At 35.2% G+C, this 19364-nt stretch overlaps 1 protein-coding gene across 2 annotated transcripts in view; it reads left to right on the plus strand.

The window, feature by feature from the left end:
• DPYD (dihydropyrimidine dehydrogenase) overlaps positions 1–19364 on the plus strand; it is a 930948-nt gene that overhangs the window by 457867 nt on the left and 453717 nt on the right. Inside the window, exons 13-14 of one of the 2 annotated variants that reach the window (XM_061411116.1) lie at positions 1950–2165; positions 16012–17520. In XM_061411116.1, coding sequence (XP_061267100.1) covers positions 1950–2165; positions 16012–16044 — 249 coding nt within the window. In that variant the 3' untranslated portion in view covers positions 16045–17520. Of the gene's footprint in view, positions 1–1949; positions 2166–16011; positions 17521–19364 lie in introns of those variants that run through there. The other variant, XM_061411115.1, reaches the window with a different exon arrangement.

Genomic DNA, 19364 nt, shown 5'->3' on the forward strand with positions numbered 1-19364 from the left:
AAAAGATGAGAGACTGTATCACTTCAGTGAACATGGAACTATAAGCATTTCTATCATTATCATCAGATGAAAGGTTTCCCAAAGTTTCTAGGTTCCTCAGACTTGGAAGGAAATTTTTTTGTAAAATTTCTCTGGTGTTAACCAAACTGTGGTGTCAGGAAATTCTTCCTTCATCTGATCCAAACTTCCTTGATTCAGTTTGAATTATTATTTAGAGCTAAGGAAGGGCTTCTCAGGTGGCTCAGTGGGTAAAGAATCTGCCTGCAATGCAGGAGATGCGGGTTCAATTCCTGGGTTGGAAAGAGTCCTTGGAGGAGGAAATGGCAAAGCACTCCAGTGTTCTTGCCTGGAGAATCCCATGGACAGAGGAGCCTGGTGGGCTACAGTCCATAGAGTTGCAAAGAGTTGGATACAACTGAAGCGACTAAGCACGCAGGCACAGAGCTGAGAAAATCTCATGGAAGCTGTTTATTTCCTCACCTATTCCTGCACACACTCACACAGACACATGTGCCTCAAATTAACACATCTCAGATTATCCCGCATTTTGTTATATTATATATTATAACTTTTGTTTTTGTTAATAATCCTTTTAATAATATTGCAATCCATGTGAGAACTAGAAGAATTATCCACACAATATAGAACTGCACAATATTCAGAAATGTGCCTTGAAACCCAGAACATTCTTGGCAGAAGATGCGTGCCACAGCCAAAGCGTAGATGCCATCAGGCACCACTTTGCAGGCACCAGAGACACATTAGTCTTTCAGTTGACAAGTTTGATGCCTTTTTACATATTAAGTGAACTTTACTTTGCATTATAAATGGTGGAGGTCCAGAAATAATTTTTATGCAAGTCATGGCAATCTTTATCTACATAAGACACACTCCTATAAAATTAAAGTTCTGCTCAAACAACTTTTGAGTGATTATTCACAAGAGAAAAGAGTTCTTACTTTAGAATTAACTAGACTGGTCCATTCAGTAACTGCTTTGGCTAAGAAAATTCATCTTCTTTATATTTGCCAGTATTATTTGTCTTTCAAAGATAAACAGAGAGAAAGAGAGGAAGGGAGGGAGAGAAGGAGAGAAACAGAGACATTTTATAAAGAACCCGATGAAAGCTTTAATAATCTCTGCAATCAGAGAGACAGCATTTGGCAAGCACCTACTATGTTGCAGTGGGCCATGCACTTTGTAAAGGATTTTTTGATTGATTTTTTCCAATAATTCAAGGTAGCTTTATACTGTACCCATTTAACAAATATAATTTTACAGTTTGAGAGCCAATGGATGATTTCAACATTAACTGTTTGGTACCTGTTTTTGCTGAAGAAAGTCTCCCCGTACACATGAGTACATTATCCACTTTCCAAATTAGATGTCTCCCTATGGCTTATGATTTCCTGCATTTTCCAGTATCTCTAGGAGGTGGGAAATTAGGCAGCCAGAATTTATGCTGCTGTACTGAAAACGGTAAAGGAGAAAAAACAAGGATGTGTTAGGTGGCTTTCCTAAATTCTCATAAATAGAATGAATTTACTGGAAATTGAATTTAGGTCTCCTGACTTGCTGTTTTTTTTTTTTTTTTAACATATTTCTGAGCACTAAAGATACTTCTACAAATTAAGTACAAAAAGGCTAGGTTAATGGGTTCAGGGTTTTTTGTGTTTGAATCTCAGTATGTTTTAAGTATAGTTTTTTGTTTATTTAATTGATATTATTTCTGTTAATATTCTCTGTACTGCTTTTGAAATAAGAAAAAGATGATATATGAATTTTATTCTCTGCTAACTGACTTTATTGGCCAGTCTTAATCATTCCAAACAGACCAGTGTGATCTATATTAATATTAATGCTGTGCTGAAGTGATTTTTGTAAAAGATTATATGGAGAAATCAGATGTGATTCAAGAATAATTATTGGCTATTTGTCTTTTTTTGCAGTCACAATATGGAGCTTCAGTTTCTGCTAAGCCCGAACTCCCCCTGTTTTATACTCCCATTGATCTGGTGGACATTAGTGTGGAAATGGCTGGATTGAAGTTTACAAATCCTTTTGGTCTTGCCAGTGCAACTCCAACTACCAGTTCGTCAATGATTCGAAGAGCTTTTGAAGCTGGATGGGCCTTTGCTCTGACCAAAACTTTCTCTCTTGATAAGGTAAGAAATTATTTTTGAAGTTGTGTTTAAATATCTATCACTTATTTTAATTAGGGCATAAATATTATAATGCAAAGGTTCACCAAGATATAACAGTTATTAAACTATTGGGTAAGACCGATTATTACAAATGAGCTAATTTCATTACATTTCTTCTGTCTCAGGATGGGGAATGGGATAGATTTCTATTTCTCATTTGTCTGTATGTGTGTTAGTCACTCAGTCATGTCTGACTCTTTAGGATGCATGGACTGTAGCCCGCAAGGCTCCTCTGTCCCATGGAATTCTCCAGGCAAGATGCTGGAGTAGGTAGCCATTCCTTTCTCTAAGGGATCTTCCCGACCCAGGGATCAAACCCCAGTCTCCTGCATTGCAGGCAGACTCTTTATCCTGAACCACCAGGGAATCACTGTGTTTTGTCTAGGAAGTAACAAAATTTTAAATACTACAGAATGTCTATTTCATTTAATAATCACAGACTAACTCTTATTTTGGCATTATTACTTGTTTTGTGATTTCTGAATGTGTGTGAATGAGAACATGTGCCTCAACTCAAAGTTAGACAATGAATTTGACTTGCACATAATTCTGGAAACCAATTCATGTAAAAATGAATCACTCAGTATAACTTAATTGGTGCCTGGAATAAGAGTTTTCTTGAATTTTTAAATACAGAAATGTTTCCCCAAATGCATTGACCTGAGTTTAATTTGACATTATGACTGTGTTCTCACATTACAAGTGGACATACTTAGTAGAAAATTAACTACATATTAAAGTTAAGATTGAGTCTTTAAAATACAGAAAGTATATAAGTGAACATTTTAAAAGTAGGATAATTTATGCAATAGAGGGTTGCATCCTCATATGACTTTCAATTAGAAAAGATCAGCAAAATTTAGCATTTTTTGACCTTTTATTGATAAAATTTTAGATGATACACCTATTGGTATATTTAATACTTACTGGTAGTTAGTAATAATTAATGTATAAGAATGTGTGAATCTAGTGACTGAGAAAAGACTATTATTATTTAAATCAGCCTTATCCTTAGGCAAAGAAAATAATAGAGAACAAAAATGCCCCATTAAGCACATTCTCTTCTTTCTCCTCTTACTAGGATCAATAGCTGGCATTATTATGGCTAAAACATCTTGGCTGTCTCATTCTGACAGCTTCACAAGATGCTACGTATAAATGTGATCATGATTATCTAGAAATCCTCAAAAGTTAGAAACCTACTGCATGAAAAAAAATTACCTAAATATTTTTATATTAAATAGCTAAAGGAATTTTTTAAAATAAATTGGCTGAATTCTCAGAAATTCTTTGGTTAAATAAAGTGTAAAAATAAACAACATACTGAATTTAGCTTCAGAATATCCTTAATCAGTTGTTTACATCTTTATAGAATATTGACATTATATTTGTTTGTATTTCAATTCTTCCTTTAAGAATTACTCAGAAGCTCTAATCCGATGTTTAATCCATTGAGAAAAACTGAATCTCTGATACCATTTAATGACTAGTTATGCTATTGAAAAAATTTTGTATGTAAACAAAAATGGGTAGCTAATCAGGAATAAGTGAAGAATGGTAGGAAAAAGGATGTTTGCTTCGAATTTGCTGGTTTCTTTGCTTACAAAAATTGAATTCTGATTAATCAGAGACATTTGTCTTTACTCTGTTGGTGACATGCATTTGATTTGTGAAGCTGTCTCTTTCAGTAACCTAAAAGCAGTTACCTTCATTAAGATCACCAGCAGAAATGAATGTGGGAGCTAACTTCCTTCTAGACCTCCAATTTGAATTTAATCTATCAATTCAGAAGTCTGTGATGATGTTTCAAAAGGAGAGTTAGGGACAGATGCAAATTAAATTTGGCACATAAAACATAATGGGGTTTTAGGAAGCTTTGTTTTACTTACTTTGATGATGGCTACAACAAAATATTTGTGCAAAAACTATGTTAAATGCACTCATGCAGATTGTAGTGACATAAATAAGGATGCCTTCTTGGGCTTCTGTAAGTCTATTTTAAAAATGATTACTTCCCATACATGATTTTGCAACATAGTCAGTTTGTATCATGAAGATCTACTTTTTGTTTTGTTTTCTCATATTGTCTCTATTTAATGATTAAATATGTTTCAAATATATTATTGTCCTATGATTTTTGTGCTTTCTTATTGGTGAAATGTTGTAGTATACAACTCATGTTTTTCACAGCCTCTTACTAAAGACATCTATTCAAGTATTATATGTACTACACATTTGTGTGACATTATAGCATACCAATTTAGATTATCCTTGTTATAATTAGTATGCAATTTCAAGAATCTACTTAAAATGTATTAAAATTCAGAGTCCTGACATTTGAAATTTGGATGCTTTTAATATGACAAAGGTTATTCTATGGAGTTTTGTTATCATATGAAATATTAATATTTCACAATGCAGTTTTGATGAAGTACAATTTGCCAAGCTTGCATATGATAAAGAAATTAAATGCTTACCAAGGGAGTTCAGTAAAAATTAGAGCCCTGTCTGAACATCTGCTGGAAATTTTATTATCCTGTCCTACTGACAGTGTGGGTCCCTCTTTGTTTTTCTAGATTGACAGCTGAATATTACACTGATTTCTATAGCAAGCGTGTTTAGGTGAACTTTGTTTCCCTTTTTTTTTTAATTTTTGGAGCATTTGGAACATGCTTTGACTTTCATCCTATATATTTATATATATACTCTTGACATTTGTAGATACCAGATTGAGGTCTAATATGCTATAGCAATGATAGACCATTGACTTACAGTGAAATGCCAATTGATATCTCAGTAAACAGAAATATTATTATTCTTTACTGTGCAGTCTGTATAGAGGCTGTATGTGCTTTCTTTAGAGAGGCAAATGATCAGTCTTTTAATGTTAAATATAACAAAGACCTGTGTTTGCTTTTGTGTTAAATAGCATAAAAGTTGGCTTTTATTAACTATATTCTTCCTTCCCAAATCAGAGTTGCTTAGAGTTTCTTAAAATACCTAGATTGCTTTTCTTGAAGTCCTGTTTATAAAGACAATATTGGAAATATCACTATAAAATGATATTTAAAATATAATTATAAAATTTTAATATAAATATATACTGAGTTCAAGTTTAAAAAGGTAGGAAAGAAATCAATTGGTCAAGTTTAATTAAAGCCAAACTCTCACGACAAACTGATGTAATGCTTTAACTGGCAATATTAGATGTTGTTAATATTTCATATAAAATAACCTCCTTACCTGTGTTTGCATTATACTGATAGAAAATAGAAAACGTGTTTTGGTTTTGTTAATTTTATTTTATTTATTTCTCTTAGGTAGCAATATATTATATACTTCAAATATATAATATCTAACTGCAGGGTGTATATATCTTTACTACACAGATAAACTCAGAAGGGTTTACCACTATAATAAATCAAATTCAAACCTAAGCAGAAGTTCTGTTCATTTATAAGCTATATATATGCTATATATATATATACACATACACACACACACATATACACACACACACATACCTATATATATATATATTACAGTATACTTGTGATTGATTTTTTAATATCTCGAATGCATATATTTTATTTTTTAAGTATAAAATAATTAGGTAAATAGATATACAAATAATGAGTTTCTCTCAACATAAAATACTGAAAACTAAAATCTGAGAAATATTTAAGGTTCTTCATTATTTCTTTGGCATCAAAGTATTGATTGTAACTGTTGCCATAAAATAGTCTTATACCACACAGCACAATGCTGAGTGTATAAGAAGAGTTTGATAAATGTTTCATAAATATTCTTTGGATAAATGAATTAGTAAATGAATACATAGATTTCTTGGCAAGAGCATATTGAGCTTATTTTTTTTCTAGCCACATAAACAGATAGTTAACACAAAAAAATTGATTGTTCTGAGTATTGATCTCAATCAAGGGAGAAAAGGCCAATTTAAAATTTTCATATCCTAGGTTGCTTTTATAGTTTATGTTTATATGTCTAAAAATGAAAATGTCAGTGGAATTTCTAAGTGCATAGACTGCATATTAAGTTTTAGGTTGTTGACTAAGCCTTTAAAAATACAGAGAATTTTTTAGAAAACAGTGTAAGTATCACACAGTATCAGCAAGGGGAATAAAAATTACCTGGCTGAATTATCTAAGTTCATGTGTGAAGAGCCCTGATGAAAAAAAAATGTAGCCTGTTCTTGAATACTTTTAGTGATAGAACATGCTAGATCTTTAAGGCAATGCAGCCAGCTATAGGCATAGAAAGATCTAGTTTAGAAATATATTTCATTCATTGTCCCCAAATCAGCCTTCTCACAAGTTGCATCCATGTTTTATAGTTCTGCCCTCGGAGACATCATGACATAAATTAATCTAACTTATTAACATAAATGAATTGTTGATTTTAAAATATGGTGGTTTTTTTTTCTTCTTCCAAGTAAATAAATACCCTAGAGAAAGGCTAATAAGTATGGAAATGTAGTGCCATCTAGGGAAAAGAAATTTGACCTGGGCAATTCTAGTCTCTGTTCAAGGTTGCTTCTGTATCACTGTCTTGAACTTATTGTTTGAAATTGGAGGTCATTGTTATGATTATTATTTTTATACATATTACTAACTACCATTTATTGAGTACTTAGAATGTATGGACATGGACATTGCCAAATATTGTTCATAAGTTATTCATTGAATCTTCATAATATCTCTATAAGATAGTAAATTTGAACGCCATGGGTAATAGGAGCACTGACCCCCTACAAAGTTGAAAATATGCTTATAACTTTATAGTTCAACTCTCTGTATTTGTGATTCCACATCTGCAGATTGGACCAACCATGGGCCCATATAGTACTTAATTACTGAAAAAAAAAATCTGCAAAGAAGTGGACTGTGTAGTTCAAATTTGCACTGTTCAAGGATCAACTATAATAGTCTGAGAAAGTTAAATAACGTGCCAAGGCCTTGGAACAATTGCTTTTTCACTCAGTTAAACTACTACACTGGTAGTTTGGTTGAAGGAGCTTCCCAGGTGGCCCAGTGGTAAAGAATCTGCCTGCCAGTGCAAGGGATGCAGGAGACACAGATTTGATCCCTGGATTGAGAATATTCCCTGGAGTAGGAAATGGCAACCCATACCCGTATTCTTGCCTGGGAAATTTGATGGACAGAGGAGCCTGGTGAGCCACAGTCCATGGAGTTGCAAAGGGTCAGACATGACTGAGCACACACACATACACACACAGTTTGGCTGAGCTCATATGGGAAGTTCTTCTGCATCACATGGTGTCTGCTGGGCTCATTCATGCCTTTGCAGTCAATTGGAGGGATGCCTGGGGACTGGCATGATGCCTCCACTCATGTGTCTAGTTGAAGTTGCTGTAATTGCTGAGATGGCTGGCCCCCATCCATCTCTTCATAATGTCTCTTTCCTCTTGGTGTTCTAAGAAGGCAAGAGTGGAAGCTTCAAGGTCCATTGAGACCGAGACCCCAGTCACACACTGTCACTTCCACTGTACACTCTGGGACAAAACAAGTTACAAGATGCAATACACATGCTGTAGGTAGTGTGTTTATAAAGACAGTTGCAATAATCCTTCCATGCTGCATATATGCAGCTTTGTGATTTGATTTTGCTGTTTTTCCCACCATTGAGCAGATGGTATTTACCTATTTCTTGAATGCATGCATGCTAAGTCGCTTCAGTTGTGTCCAACTCTTTGCAACACTATGGACTGTAGCCTGCCAGGATCCTATGTCCATGGGATTCTCCAGGTAAGAATACTGGAATGGGTTGCCATTCCCTTCTCCAGGGGATCTTCCTGACCCAGGGATCGAATCCAGGTCTCCTGCATTGCAGGCAGATTCTTTACCACTAGCACCACCGGTGAAGCCCATTCTACTCCCAAGTAGTGGTTCCCTAATCCATTGTCCTGTCCATTATTGGCCCTACCTTCTGGACTGTTGATTCTGTCTTCTGAGTTTTGTTTTGTTTTCTTTTGTTTAGAAAGGACCAATCATGGCCCATGTTGGCAGTTGAGTAGCCTTTTCAGAATATTTCTGCCCATAGAAAGTTAGGAATTCTTATTCTTTCCTTTATTTTGAATTATCCATTTTAATCCTAGATCATAGTGATGTCACCAAAAACTCTCTTAAAAACCTTTCAAATCATGCCCCAGAGCCACATCCATAATTATTTGAGACAGACTTCTCTCCATTTTGAATATGTGTTGCTGCTATGACAGCGTCCTAGAGATGCTTAGAATCTATATTGTCTACTTGGAAGAATCCACTAGGACTCCTGCAAAATCTTTGTAAGGTTCTAACAAAGTATCATATAGAAAAGCTCTTGATGCAGTCTTTACCCTGCAGTCATTTCTTAGTTTGAAAATCTTCTTCCAGGAGAGATAAAGTATAAATAATAGCTTTATTTTCCAACCCAGCAAGTGCTAGTCTCATTTGCTCATCTGCTTTACTCTAGCAATCAAATATATCCTTTTTGGCTCTTTTTCTCTATTACTGTACCTTATTATACTTGGGAAGAAACACTCAACAAACACTTAAAGCATTCTGTCTAGAGATATCTTTAGTCAGATCCACAAATGCATTATGTACGTTTTCTGTCTTTTGAATTATCACCAGTGACATTCTTGCCAATTGTTCTGTCACTACATAATACAGTCCACTCTTCTCCCAGTCGCCAATAACAGTTTTCACACTGCATTCCCAGCTTCCACTAGCATTCTTCCAGACTTTACTAGCAGACTATTCTTGAGTTTTCAAGAGAGGCTTCTGCCTGCCTTCAATCTGAAATCCATTGCCACATGTTTTAGACTAGCAAGCATTTCTGTCTCACTTATTTATTGCTATATATCAAACTGCCCCATAATTTAGTGGCTTAAAACAACAAATAATCTGCTCTTGATCCTATAGTTTGGTAATCTGGTCAAGGCTCAGTTGGGTAAGCTTCTTTTTGCCCCATGTGATACGTTACTTGTTCTGTCTGACACCCTTCTTGGTGGCTGACTGGTCCCTGACGGCTTCATTCATGTTCTTGGGTCCTCAAACAGGACCCAGGAGCATAGGTGTGGCTTCTCTCACTCAGCGGTTTAGATCTGCCATGCCTTGTTTTGAACCCCCATCTATTTGATACAAATCCAGACTCTTTTCTCTATATATCCTCTCTGGATAAATTCATGTCTAAAAATGAAGGCAGTTTGTCTCCACCAGCATTTGGAGTTCATTTGAACAGGTGCACTGAGCGTCTCCCACCCCTTGCTTCAAGCAAAGTGGCACTGAGGAGTTTATGTCTACTTTGGTTCTTGAGAAGTGGGCCTGGTGGGGGAGAGACAGATTGATTAAAAACCTCTGGGAATCCATTTTCATGAAAAGCCAGTCTTCCTGCACCATCGTTCTCCAACCATACTGTCCTTCCTTCCTGCCCTCTAACATGGTCAGCTCCTCCATTTCTGAGGGCTGTTTTCCTTGTGTTTGCTCTGCCTTCACGTCTTTATACAACTACTCTTGCTTCTCTTTCCGTTTTCACATGAAAAATTTCCTCAGGAAATTCTTTGCTGACCACTCAAATCTCATTCTGTCTGTCCCACATTTCCTTGGTTGTTCTTTCTTCACTGTGCTTGTCACCATATGAAATTACCATGTTCTTAATCATTTATTTATGTGTCTACTTTCTGTTTTAGCCATTTGAAGTAAGCTTCATAAGAAGAGAGATGTTATCTTTCTTGCTCGCTACTGTATGCCCAGTGCCAAGAACCATGTCTGGCAGATAAGAAGGACGCAATGCATACTTGTTAGATGAATGAATAATTATAGGCTTCTAATTTAAACCACAATTCCACATGACAGCTCTTCAGTTACTTGGAGACAGCTCTCATGTCCTATCCACAAGTCTTTTCTTTTCTCTTTCTAAATAGTCCTGTTTTCCTTCCCATAATAAGGTTTGCACACTTTTTACCATGTCGGTTGTCTGTTCTCCCATGTGGATTTCCAGAATCTTGTTTCAATCCACATTATCTTAATTGAGAGGAAGTTGCTGGCATTTGCACAAATTGCTAGCACCTATCAACCAGACAAAAATTAGGACTAACACTGTCAGGACTATAAATACTGAAAATAATCTTTAACATTGTTAAGGGGAATTTCACAAATAAGTTTCACAATAATATTTTAGTGCCTAGCTAATTCTCTTTGGATTACAATACAGAAAATCACAATTTACTCTTATAACTCCTTTTGGAAAGTCTTATGAGCAATGAAGATGTGTGTTTGTAAAAGATTATATCAAAACCAATATTTTTTTATTATTGCATTTCTAAATTTCCTTATCATGAAAATCTGTGAAACAATAAATGAACAACAGTTCACTGCATTATTTTCACTGCTGTAGTTCTGGCTTTAAATTTAGTACATAAGTAATTTGTTTTTACTGTATGGTATTGCTTTCCTAATATATATCTATACATTAAATAAGGACTTAAAATTATTTAAGCACATTCAATATAAACTTTTCATCTGGGAAACTTTTAGCATGCTAAAACCATCAATGATTTCTGTGTAGTAACAGTTTGATTTTCACATGGTTAGTCAACCCAGGGATCGAACCCAGGTCTCCCTCATTGCAGGCGGATTCTTTACCAGCTGAGCCACAAGTGAAGCCCAAAAACACTGGAGTGGGTAGCTTATTCCTTCTCCAGCAGATCTTCCTGACCTAGGAATCGAACCAGGGTCTCCTGCATTGCAGGCAGTTTCTTTACCAACTGAGGTATGAGGGAATTGAAGTGAAGTCACTCAGTCTTGTCTGACTCTTTGCGACTCCATTGAAGAAGGAAATGGCCACCCACTCCAGTACCCTTGCCTGGAAAATCCGATGGATGGAGCTATGAGGGAAGCCCTTCGTTATTTAGATGAATTATATTCATAAATTTGACTGAATTTACAATTTGTAAAATTTATGCATCCTCGGATTATAAAGAATACGTTTTCTTAAAGGCTGCAGTCCACATGTAGTAGTCCGATGAGAGATTTTCATCCAAGTGTTCACTTCAAGACAATTTAGCAAGCTCTCCTCTGATATAACCTTGATTTCTCTAACAACAAAAGAATATTGCATGCCCATTATTGTTTACACTTGCAGTGATGAAGCTAAATCTTGCAAGTTAGACCAAAGTTCTAAATGAATAATTTTCAAGCATGTCATGTATGCCAGGCTTAGTTTATTCAAGAGAATATATAGATTGTGATGTTTCTAAACAGATTAAACACATACTTCTAATTTTAAGCATAAATCTTTCAATTGTAACCTAAGTAGTATTTTTAGCCTGGTGCATTATTAAAGTTATTTAAGGTGTTCTCAATTTTTTGTTTTTACTTTCTATATCACCATTTGCGCCATCTGACTATGGAGACCAATCAATTTTCCAATATAATTATGTCTTTTTTCCATCTTTTTTCCATTTCAGACTGTGATTTTACACTTGTTAATTAGTTAATCATTTTGGTAGAATGGTTAAAGTGAGACTCAAATAAGTTTTTTAATAATATAAATTGACGTGTACAATTTTGATCTGAGTTAGCTAGTAGCAGAACCTAACGTAGTGGAAAAATACCTCTTATTCAGTTCCTTTTTTTTTTAAGCAAATGGCATCAAGGTTAATGGAAAATTCTCATAATTATGGCTAATGGAAATTGTCTCAAAGTATAATCCTGCTGTTGGGAAACTGATTTCATGTTCCTCCTGTCTCAATCTCAATTGCAGATTTTAAATTTAACTAGCTGAAAAATATCCATATTCTAGATATATTTGAATGATACAGTCTTGGTTAAAGTTAAGATAACTTGAATTCCATAATACCGTCCTTGGATTTGTATTTTCTTTCTTGATTTTTAACAAGAGGCTAGTCACACTACATATGGATACTCTTTATCCTTCATTTAAGTATGTTAGTTGTTCAGTCATGTCCAGCTCTTTGCAAACCCATGGACTGTAGCCAGCCAGGCTCCTCCATCCATGTAATTTTCCAGTAAAGAATCATTCATTTAAAACAAAACTTTAAATATAAAAGCCCAGTGGTTACCTCACTTTCAAATTTTTTTAAAAAAACATGCCTGCATTGGCTATTTTGTTATTTTATAAGAATTTGTTCAGTTTTAAATTGTAGTTGTATTTATGCTTCTTTTTCTTAGATGACTTGTAATGGGCTTTATATTCAGTATTCACTGCTTCATAGTCACCACTATTTCTGAAATAAGGTGTCACTACATGCTTAAGGAAGTAGCTGCTTTTTTAGAGAAACATTCAGCAACACTTTCTCTTTATATATCACTTACCTTTACTTACCCAACTTCCCCATCTGCTTCTTTCATTTCAGCTAAGTCCAGTGGCCTTTTTATCCTGCTCTGCTTATTCATTTGCACGTTTTCGCACAATATCCCATATGTTTGGAACAATTTATCATTAGTTTCTGCCAAATTCACCCTCTATTAAAGTTAAAATTTATCTAAAAGTGTCATGAGTGTCACTTTTAGGTATATGGACTAGACTAGATGTATTCTGAGAGCTGCTGTTAATTGTCTTTATATACACTTTTTTTTTTTTATCTTACTCACTCAGCATACATTTGTTAGGCACTGGCCATTCATATAGTATGCCTCTCTGAGTATATGTGTGTGTAAATAGTTTTGCTCTAAAAAATTTAAACTTGTTCAGAATATGCACCAAAGATGCAGGACTAAATGTTGACACCAGACAGCAGAGATTATTAGACTAAAAATGTGACTTCAAACTAAGGATTTTACTTTTTTAAAAAGAAAACTGACTTCACATTTGAGCTGTATCTTTATTTTAGGCAGAAGGAATAGCACATGGACATCCATGGTCTTGAGTGTGCCAAGCATATTTAAGTTTCAGCAGCTGAATCTTAAGTGAGATTCAGCATGTTTTGCAAGGTGGTATAAGTAGCTGTGGTGACTATGGGAAAGGCCAGTTGTGCTGTGAATTTAAATGTGATTGTATAGACAACAGGGACCTGAAGGGGTTTTAAAGCAGAGGAATTGTGTAATTCAGTTTGGAAGTCTCTATTAATCATGATGTAACTTCCATTCACCATTTCAGTGATCACTTCCATTTCCCCTCCCAAACAGACAAAGTCTCTCTTTTCTGAGTAATCCATTCTAGTCAAGGGATTTATGTTTCCATTATCTACACTTTAATTTTACCATTTCTCCTTACAAAGACTTCTTCTCCTATTCTAATATTTAAAGGCCAGTGATGATGCAAGTCCTCTGTCACTGTGTTGACCAATTATCTTCTCTACATTCTTTAAACATTTATAAAATTTTACTTAATTGATAAAATTGATTTATTAAATAAGATAGAATGGATTCTTTTTTGTTCCTTTTTTCCTTTCTTAAACGTAAGCCTCTGGAAGGCAGCTCCAATTGAAGGGGTTGGAAAGTACCTACTTATTGACTATTTCCCTAGTCTAATATGTTTTAGAATTTAACATAGTATTAAGCATTATTGTGAAGAATAAATTTTTAAATGTCACTACTTCACGATGGGCTTCTCTTGTAGCTCAGCTGGTAAAGAATCCACCTGCAATGTGGGAGACGTGGGTTTGATCCCAGGGTTGGAAAGGTCCCCTGGAGAAGGGAAAGGCTGCCCACTCCAGTGTTCTGGCCTGGACTATACAGTCCATGGAGTCACAAAGAGTTGGACACGGCTGAGTGATTTTGACTTTCACTTTTCACTTTCACTTCATGATGAATAATTTTATTTTCTTGGATAAATAGAATTTTTACATCTATATTATTCTTCTTTAGGACTCATACTTTTTTAGGCTCACATGGGTTCAACAAAAATTCCTCCAGTCATTAGGGAATAATACTCTCCCCCATGGTTCTTTTGGGGCTTCCCGGGTGGCTCAGACGGTAAAGAATTTGCTGCAGTGTGGGAGACCTGGGTTCGATCCCTGGGTTAGGAAGATCCCCTGGAGGAGGGCACGGCAACCCATTCCAGTATTCTTGCCTGGAGAATCCCCATGGACAGAGGAGCTTGGCAGGTCCCAGTCCATGGGATCACAGAGAATCAGACATGACTGAGTGACTAAGCACAGCACAGCAATGGTTCTTTGAGTCTTTGGTTATTGCTTACTCCCTGCACAACTCCTGGGAGCCCATTGGGTTCATTAACTTTTCTTTGCTGAGACCTCTTTGCCTCTCTAGGTGTCCCTATTGAATAGAGCTTAAGCCTTATTTTATAGGGTTCCTAAACTGGTCCATATTGCCTTTGCCCTGACAAATTCTAGGAGTACAGACTGGTCAAGGTACAGTTGCATCTCCTCTAGCTCCTCTTTCTGTAACAGGCAACTCAGGCTTTACCCTTCAGACATATCAGAGTCGGGCACCATGCATTGTGCTTTCACCCTTCAAAAGGGAAATAAAATTGCAGGGAACACATATCAAGTGTTATGAGGGTCTCTTTTTAACTACTCTCTTGGAGTTTGGTATGGCAATGAGACTCAAAACACACCATTAATGTCCTCCAAAGAAATAATTTTATAATTTCCAGAATGCTTTTGTATTCTGTTGAAGGTGAAGGGCATAAGGATTCCTTAAGCAGAGTTTTGTCACCTATTTGGAAATTTACTCAACGGGAATTTAGTTTTGTAATTTATTTCAATTCCCCTTAAGATCTCAAGCAAAATTTGTATTTCAACACAGTTGCATTACTAAAGTCTATGCCAAATTTAAATTATGTGAAAAATGTGTGACATTTTATATTAATTATGTGAAAATAAATTACAAAAATTTCTTAAATTTTACAAAATTTCTTTCATATTCAGAAATTTTTCTAGATGCTGAGGTTGTCACTTAATTGATTATTTCTGTTTAACATGCCATCAGAATTGTTTTAGTCCAGATCTTCCACAAAAGAGTTGCTGAGATGGGATTAAATGTGTTAGAAAGTTATTAGGTGAAATACCTGTGAGAGAAAATATGAATGAAGGCAGAGAAGACTGGGAGAGCTGTAAGACAGCAGTGTAAGTCTGGGCCCAAGTGAAGGAGAGGAAGGAAGAGTCAGTGGGAGCATTCTAGAGTACCTTGCAGTTAGTCAGTTTTCAGCAAAGCCTTTGTTTTCCCTTTTTTATGGTTTTCTAATGAAGCTCAGTTTGAATTAAAAAAAAAAGTAGACATAAAAAATGATTTGTAACTTGTGAAACACCATGTCAGTAAGAGTTGCAAATATTATTACCATCTGCAAGCCAAACTAAAACATTATAATAGTTATGTAACCATTTATTAAAGCATAGAAAATCACTGTAATTTTGCCCATCTCCTTGAAGGAGTTATCTCCAGTAGTATTACCCACATCTGAGCCACCATGAGTTCTCACAGAAATACTATTCCAGTTTCCTACAAGAGCCTGTCTGCTTCTGCTCCTGCCTTTCCTGCATGCCAGCCTGCCTACCATAGGCTAAATGGTCTCCTCCGTACTGTAGTCTAACTGGTTTCTTACAACCTAAGTCACACCACGCCACTCTTTTGCTTAAAACAGTCTAATGGCTTTCATAGCTCTTAACTAAGATCCAAAATTCTTGTACAGATCACTTTTATCATATAGGTTCTGCCTGTCTCTCAGACCTCATCTCATTCTACTTTTACCAATTAAGCTAATGTACTTACTATGTCAAATTTTTTTCTATATTATTTACATTTTCCCATTAGCAATGGTTTTCTCTTTCTTTCTTTCTTTTTTTTTTTTTTTTGAATGTAAGGGCCCAAAAGTTCTAGGCAAGAAGAACAATTAGTGAAAAGCCATAGGTGAGAATGAAGTTGGCTCACTGGATTTTGTGACTTTTAAATCATCCCCAAAACTTCATCTTTAATGTTTCTGAAAAGAAAAAAGGTAAAGAATTGTTGTTTCTTATGGCTGTTGGAATCCCACTAGTTTCTAATCATAAAATCCCCAGAAATGGGAAAGTCTTTTAGAAGGGTCAGAAATTGCCCTGCAAAGAGCAGTGGATGTTATGTGACATACACATGGGCTCAGAGAAAAACATTTTTAAAAATGCTTTTTCATGTAAAACTTAGTAAGTGTTAATGTAAATGTTAAAACACCAAGATATGATTACTTCCTGATTTCTGAACCCGTTCATAATTAACTGAGAACTAGGAAATGCTTCCCAACTCTAGAATACATTCTGTTAATATGTGTGGGGTTTGTGTCTGTGACTGTTATTAACATTAATGGGATTTAATCGAGTAGTTCTCTTACACACAGAGCAGAAAATTCACTCAAATTATTACAGGCATAGTCAATCATGGAGCATAATTCACAGTACATGTGATTTACAGTTTTACATTAAAACATGAAATAAGATGTAAGAAGTTGGCTCTAAAACCATTTTTGGAGTGGGTACTTAAATATCTTTAATATTGAACTTCCAGTATTAAATAAAAGACAAGTTTATAAACAATTCAATAATTGGACAGACTACGTATTGATTTTTTCCTTTGTTACATAATATGACCCACTTCTCCATCCAGAACCCTGTCGTAGTAGGTTGAGGAGTGCTAGAAACATGGTTGCTGTTGTGTATTGGAATGTGGAGAGACGGAAAGGCTGTCACAGCAGTCAATAAGATCTGAGAGGTGTTGACTAATTGCCTGCTAATTACACAGTAAATTGTCTAATTAAGCTGATGGTTAATTAGGGTACGCTTGCACAGCAGTCTTGTGGAATTTGTGTCTGATGTCTGGGAAGCAGCTTGTGTAATTGGCAAACTGGTAAGGACTGGCAGAGAACACGACTGGAAAACTCACTGCCAGTGGATGACAGAATAAGGATTTTGTGGAAACAAAAGGGCTTTCATTTTTAAATGAAAGTTTTGTTTCAGTTCTGCAGCTATTCTACAGTGAGCAATTGAGAAATATATTTGAAACCTAAATTATGTGAGTAAAGGAAGGCTTAAAATGTGCTTCAACATGTAAATATGCTGCTTGCCTGGAAGTTATCAGCTCTGATACACTCTATCACATTATATTAATGTACACATTGTGTTTTTACAGTTCCTCCTTTTAACATATGTTATTTGGTATCATGTGCCAAAAAAAAAATCCCACGTATCTAAGGAAAAAACTGCCTCTTTATGATAACATAAAAAGTAGCAAATATGACTGATGGAAGATTTGGAATTGAATCTTGGGTGAATTATTTAATATTTCATTTATGCATCACCAAGAACCATAAAATAGTAGACATGCTACAGATACAAGTTTGAATAATGCTTTAAAGAAATGAAAAATATTATTTGTAATGGGAGAATTTCAGTTTTATTATTTATGCAATTTTACCATTCAAATGAATTTTGCTTAAATTTAGTAAAATGTAAGAACAGAATAGTCTAATATTAAATTATATGTATTTCATTTCTAAATGCATGTGAGTAGTGCTGGAGGAGTTACAAAAAATTTTAGTACTTTAAAAATAAAAGATCTAAAAATGGATTTTGTTGCTATTGTTCTTTATAGCTGAGGAAATATAACTTCATTTCAGAAAGTTATCTATGGTTTAAATATAAACATGAAAATTCTCCTTGTAAGTAAACTAATGCTTTGAAAAATATAGGCCCTTTATAAATGAAGTGAGGTATATATATATCTCGCCTTTAAAGGAGACCTGAAGCAAATGATTGCTTCTGCCATTTGCTTCTAGATTCCAACATCTTTGAGGATTTTGAAATAAGATTTTTGAATAGAACATTAGGTTGCATTTGAAGCAAAAGACCACAGATGCACAATAAATCTTGTATTTATACTTTTATGTTAATAAAGAAAGATAAAATTTAAGTGTTTCAAAACTAGATTTTTGAAAGATAAGAAGCCCTTGACTAAATTATAGTGTCAACATTTCTTTTCCTGATTTATTAGCAAACAAACCACATGTATGCATCTGATTCTGATGGCTCAGATGGTAAAGCATCTGCCTAATCCTCTGGAGAAGGAAATGGCAACCCACTCCAGTACCCTTGACTGGAAAATCCAATGGACGGAGGAGCATGGTAGCCTACAGTCCATGGGGTCGCAAAGAGTCAGACACGACTGAGTGACTTCACTTTCACTTTCATGCATCTGATTAAATGAATGTGTATGTTTTTATTCTCGCTGTTTTCCATGGAGGATTTGAAGTTGTGTTTATGCTATATGTTTAAATAGAAAGAAATATACCTTATATACTCTGAAAAAATCTTTGAATTAAAATTAACTTTGAAGTTACATGCAATCACAAATGCATTAGGAAGTATCACTATAAACAAAGCTAGTGGAGGTGATGTAATTCCATTTGACCTATTTCAAATCCTAAAACATGATGCTGTGAAAGTGCTGCACTCAATATGCCAACAAATTTGGAGAACTCGGCAGTGGCCACATGACTGGAAAAGGTCAGTTTTTATTCCAATCTCAAAAGCAATGCCAAAGAATGATCAGACTACCACACAATTATATTCATCTCACATGCTAGCAAAGTAATGCTCAAAATTCTCCAAGCCAGGCTTCAACATTACATGAACCGTGAACTTTCAGATGTTCAAGCTGGATTTAGAAAAGGCAGAGGAACCAGAGGTCAAATTGCCAACATCTGCTGGATCATCAAAAAAGTAAGAGAGTTCCAGAAAAACATCTATTTCTACGTTATTGTCTATGCCAAAGCCTTTGACTGTGTGGATCACAACAAACTGTGGAAAATTCGGAAACAGATGGGCATACCAGACCACCTTACCTGCCTCCTGAGAAAGCTGTATGCAGGTCAAGAAGCAAGTTAGAATTGGACATGGAACAACAGACTTGTTCCAAATCAGGAAAGGAGTACGTACGTATATTGTCACCCTGCTTATTTAACTTATATGCAGAGTATGTCATACGAAATGCCAGGCTGGATGAAGCAGAAGCTGGAATCAAGATTGCCAGGAGAAATATCAATAACCTCAAATATGCAGATGACACCCCGTTATGGTAGAAAGTGAAGAAGAACTAAAGAGTCTCTTGATGAAAGTGAAAAAAGAGAGTTTAAAAGTTGGCTTAAAACCCAACATTCAGAAAATTAAGATCATGGCATCTGGTCAGATAG

Source organism: Bos javanicus, chromosome 3 (assembly GCF_032452875.1).
Source record: "Bos javanicus breed banteng chromosome 3, ARS-OSU_banteng_1.0, whole genome shotgun sequence".
Taxonomy (NCBI): Eukaryota; Metazoa; Chordata; class Mammalia; order Artiodactyla; family Bovidae; genus Bos; species Bos javanicus.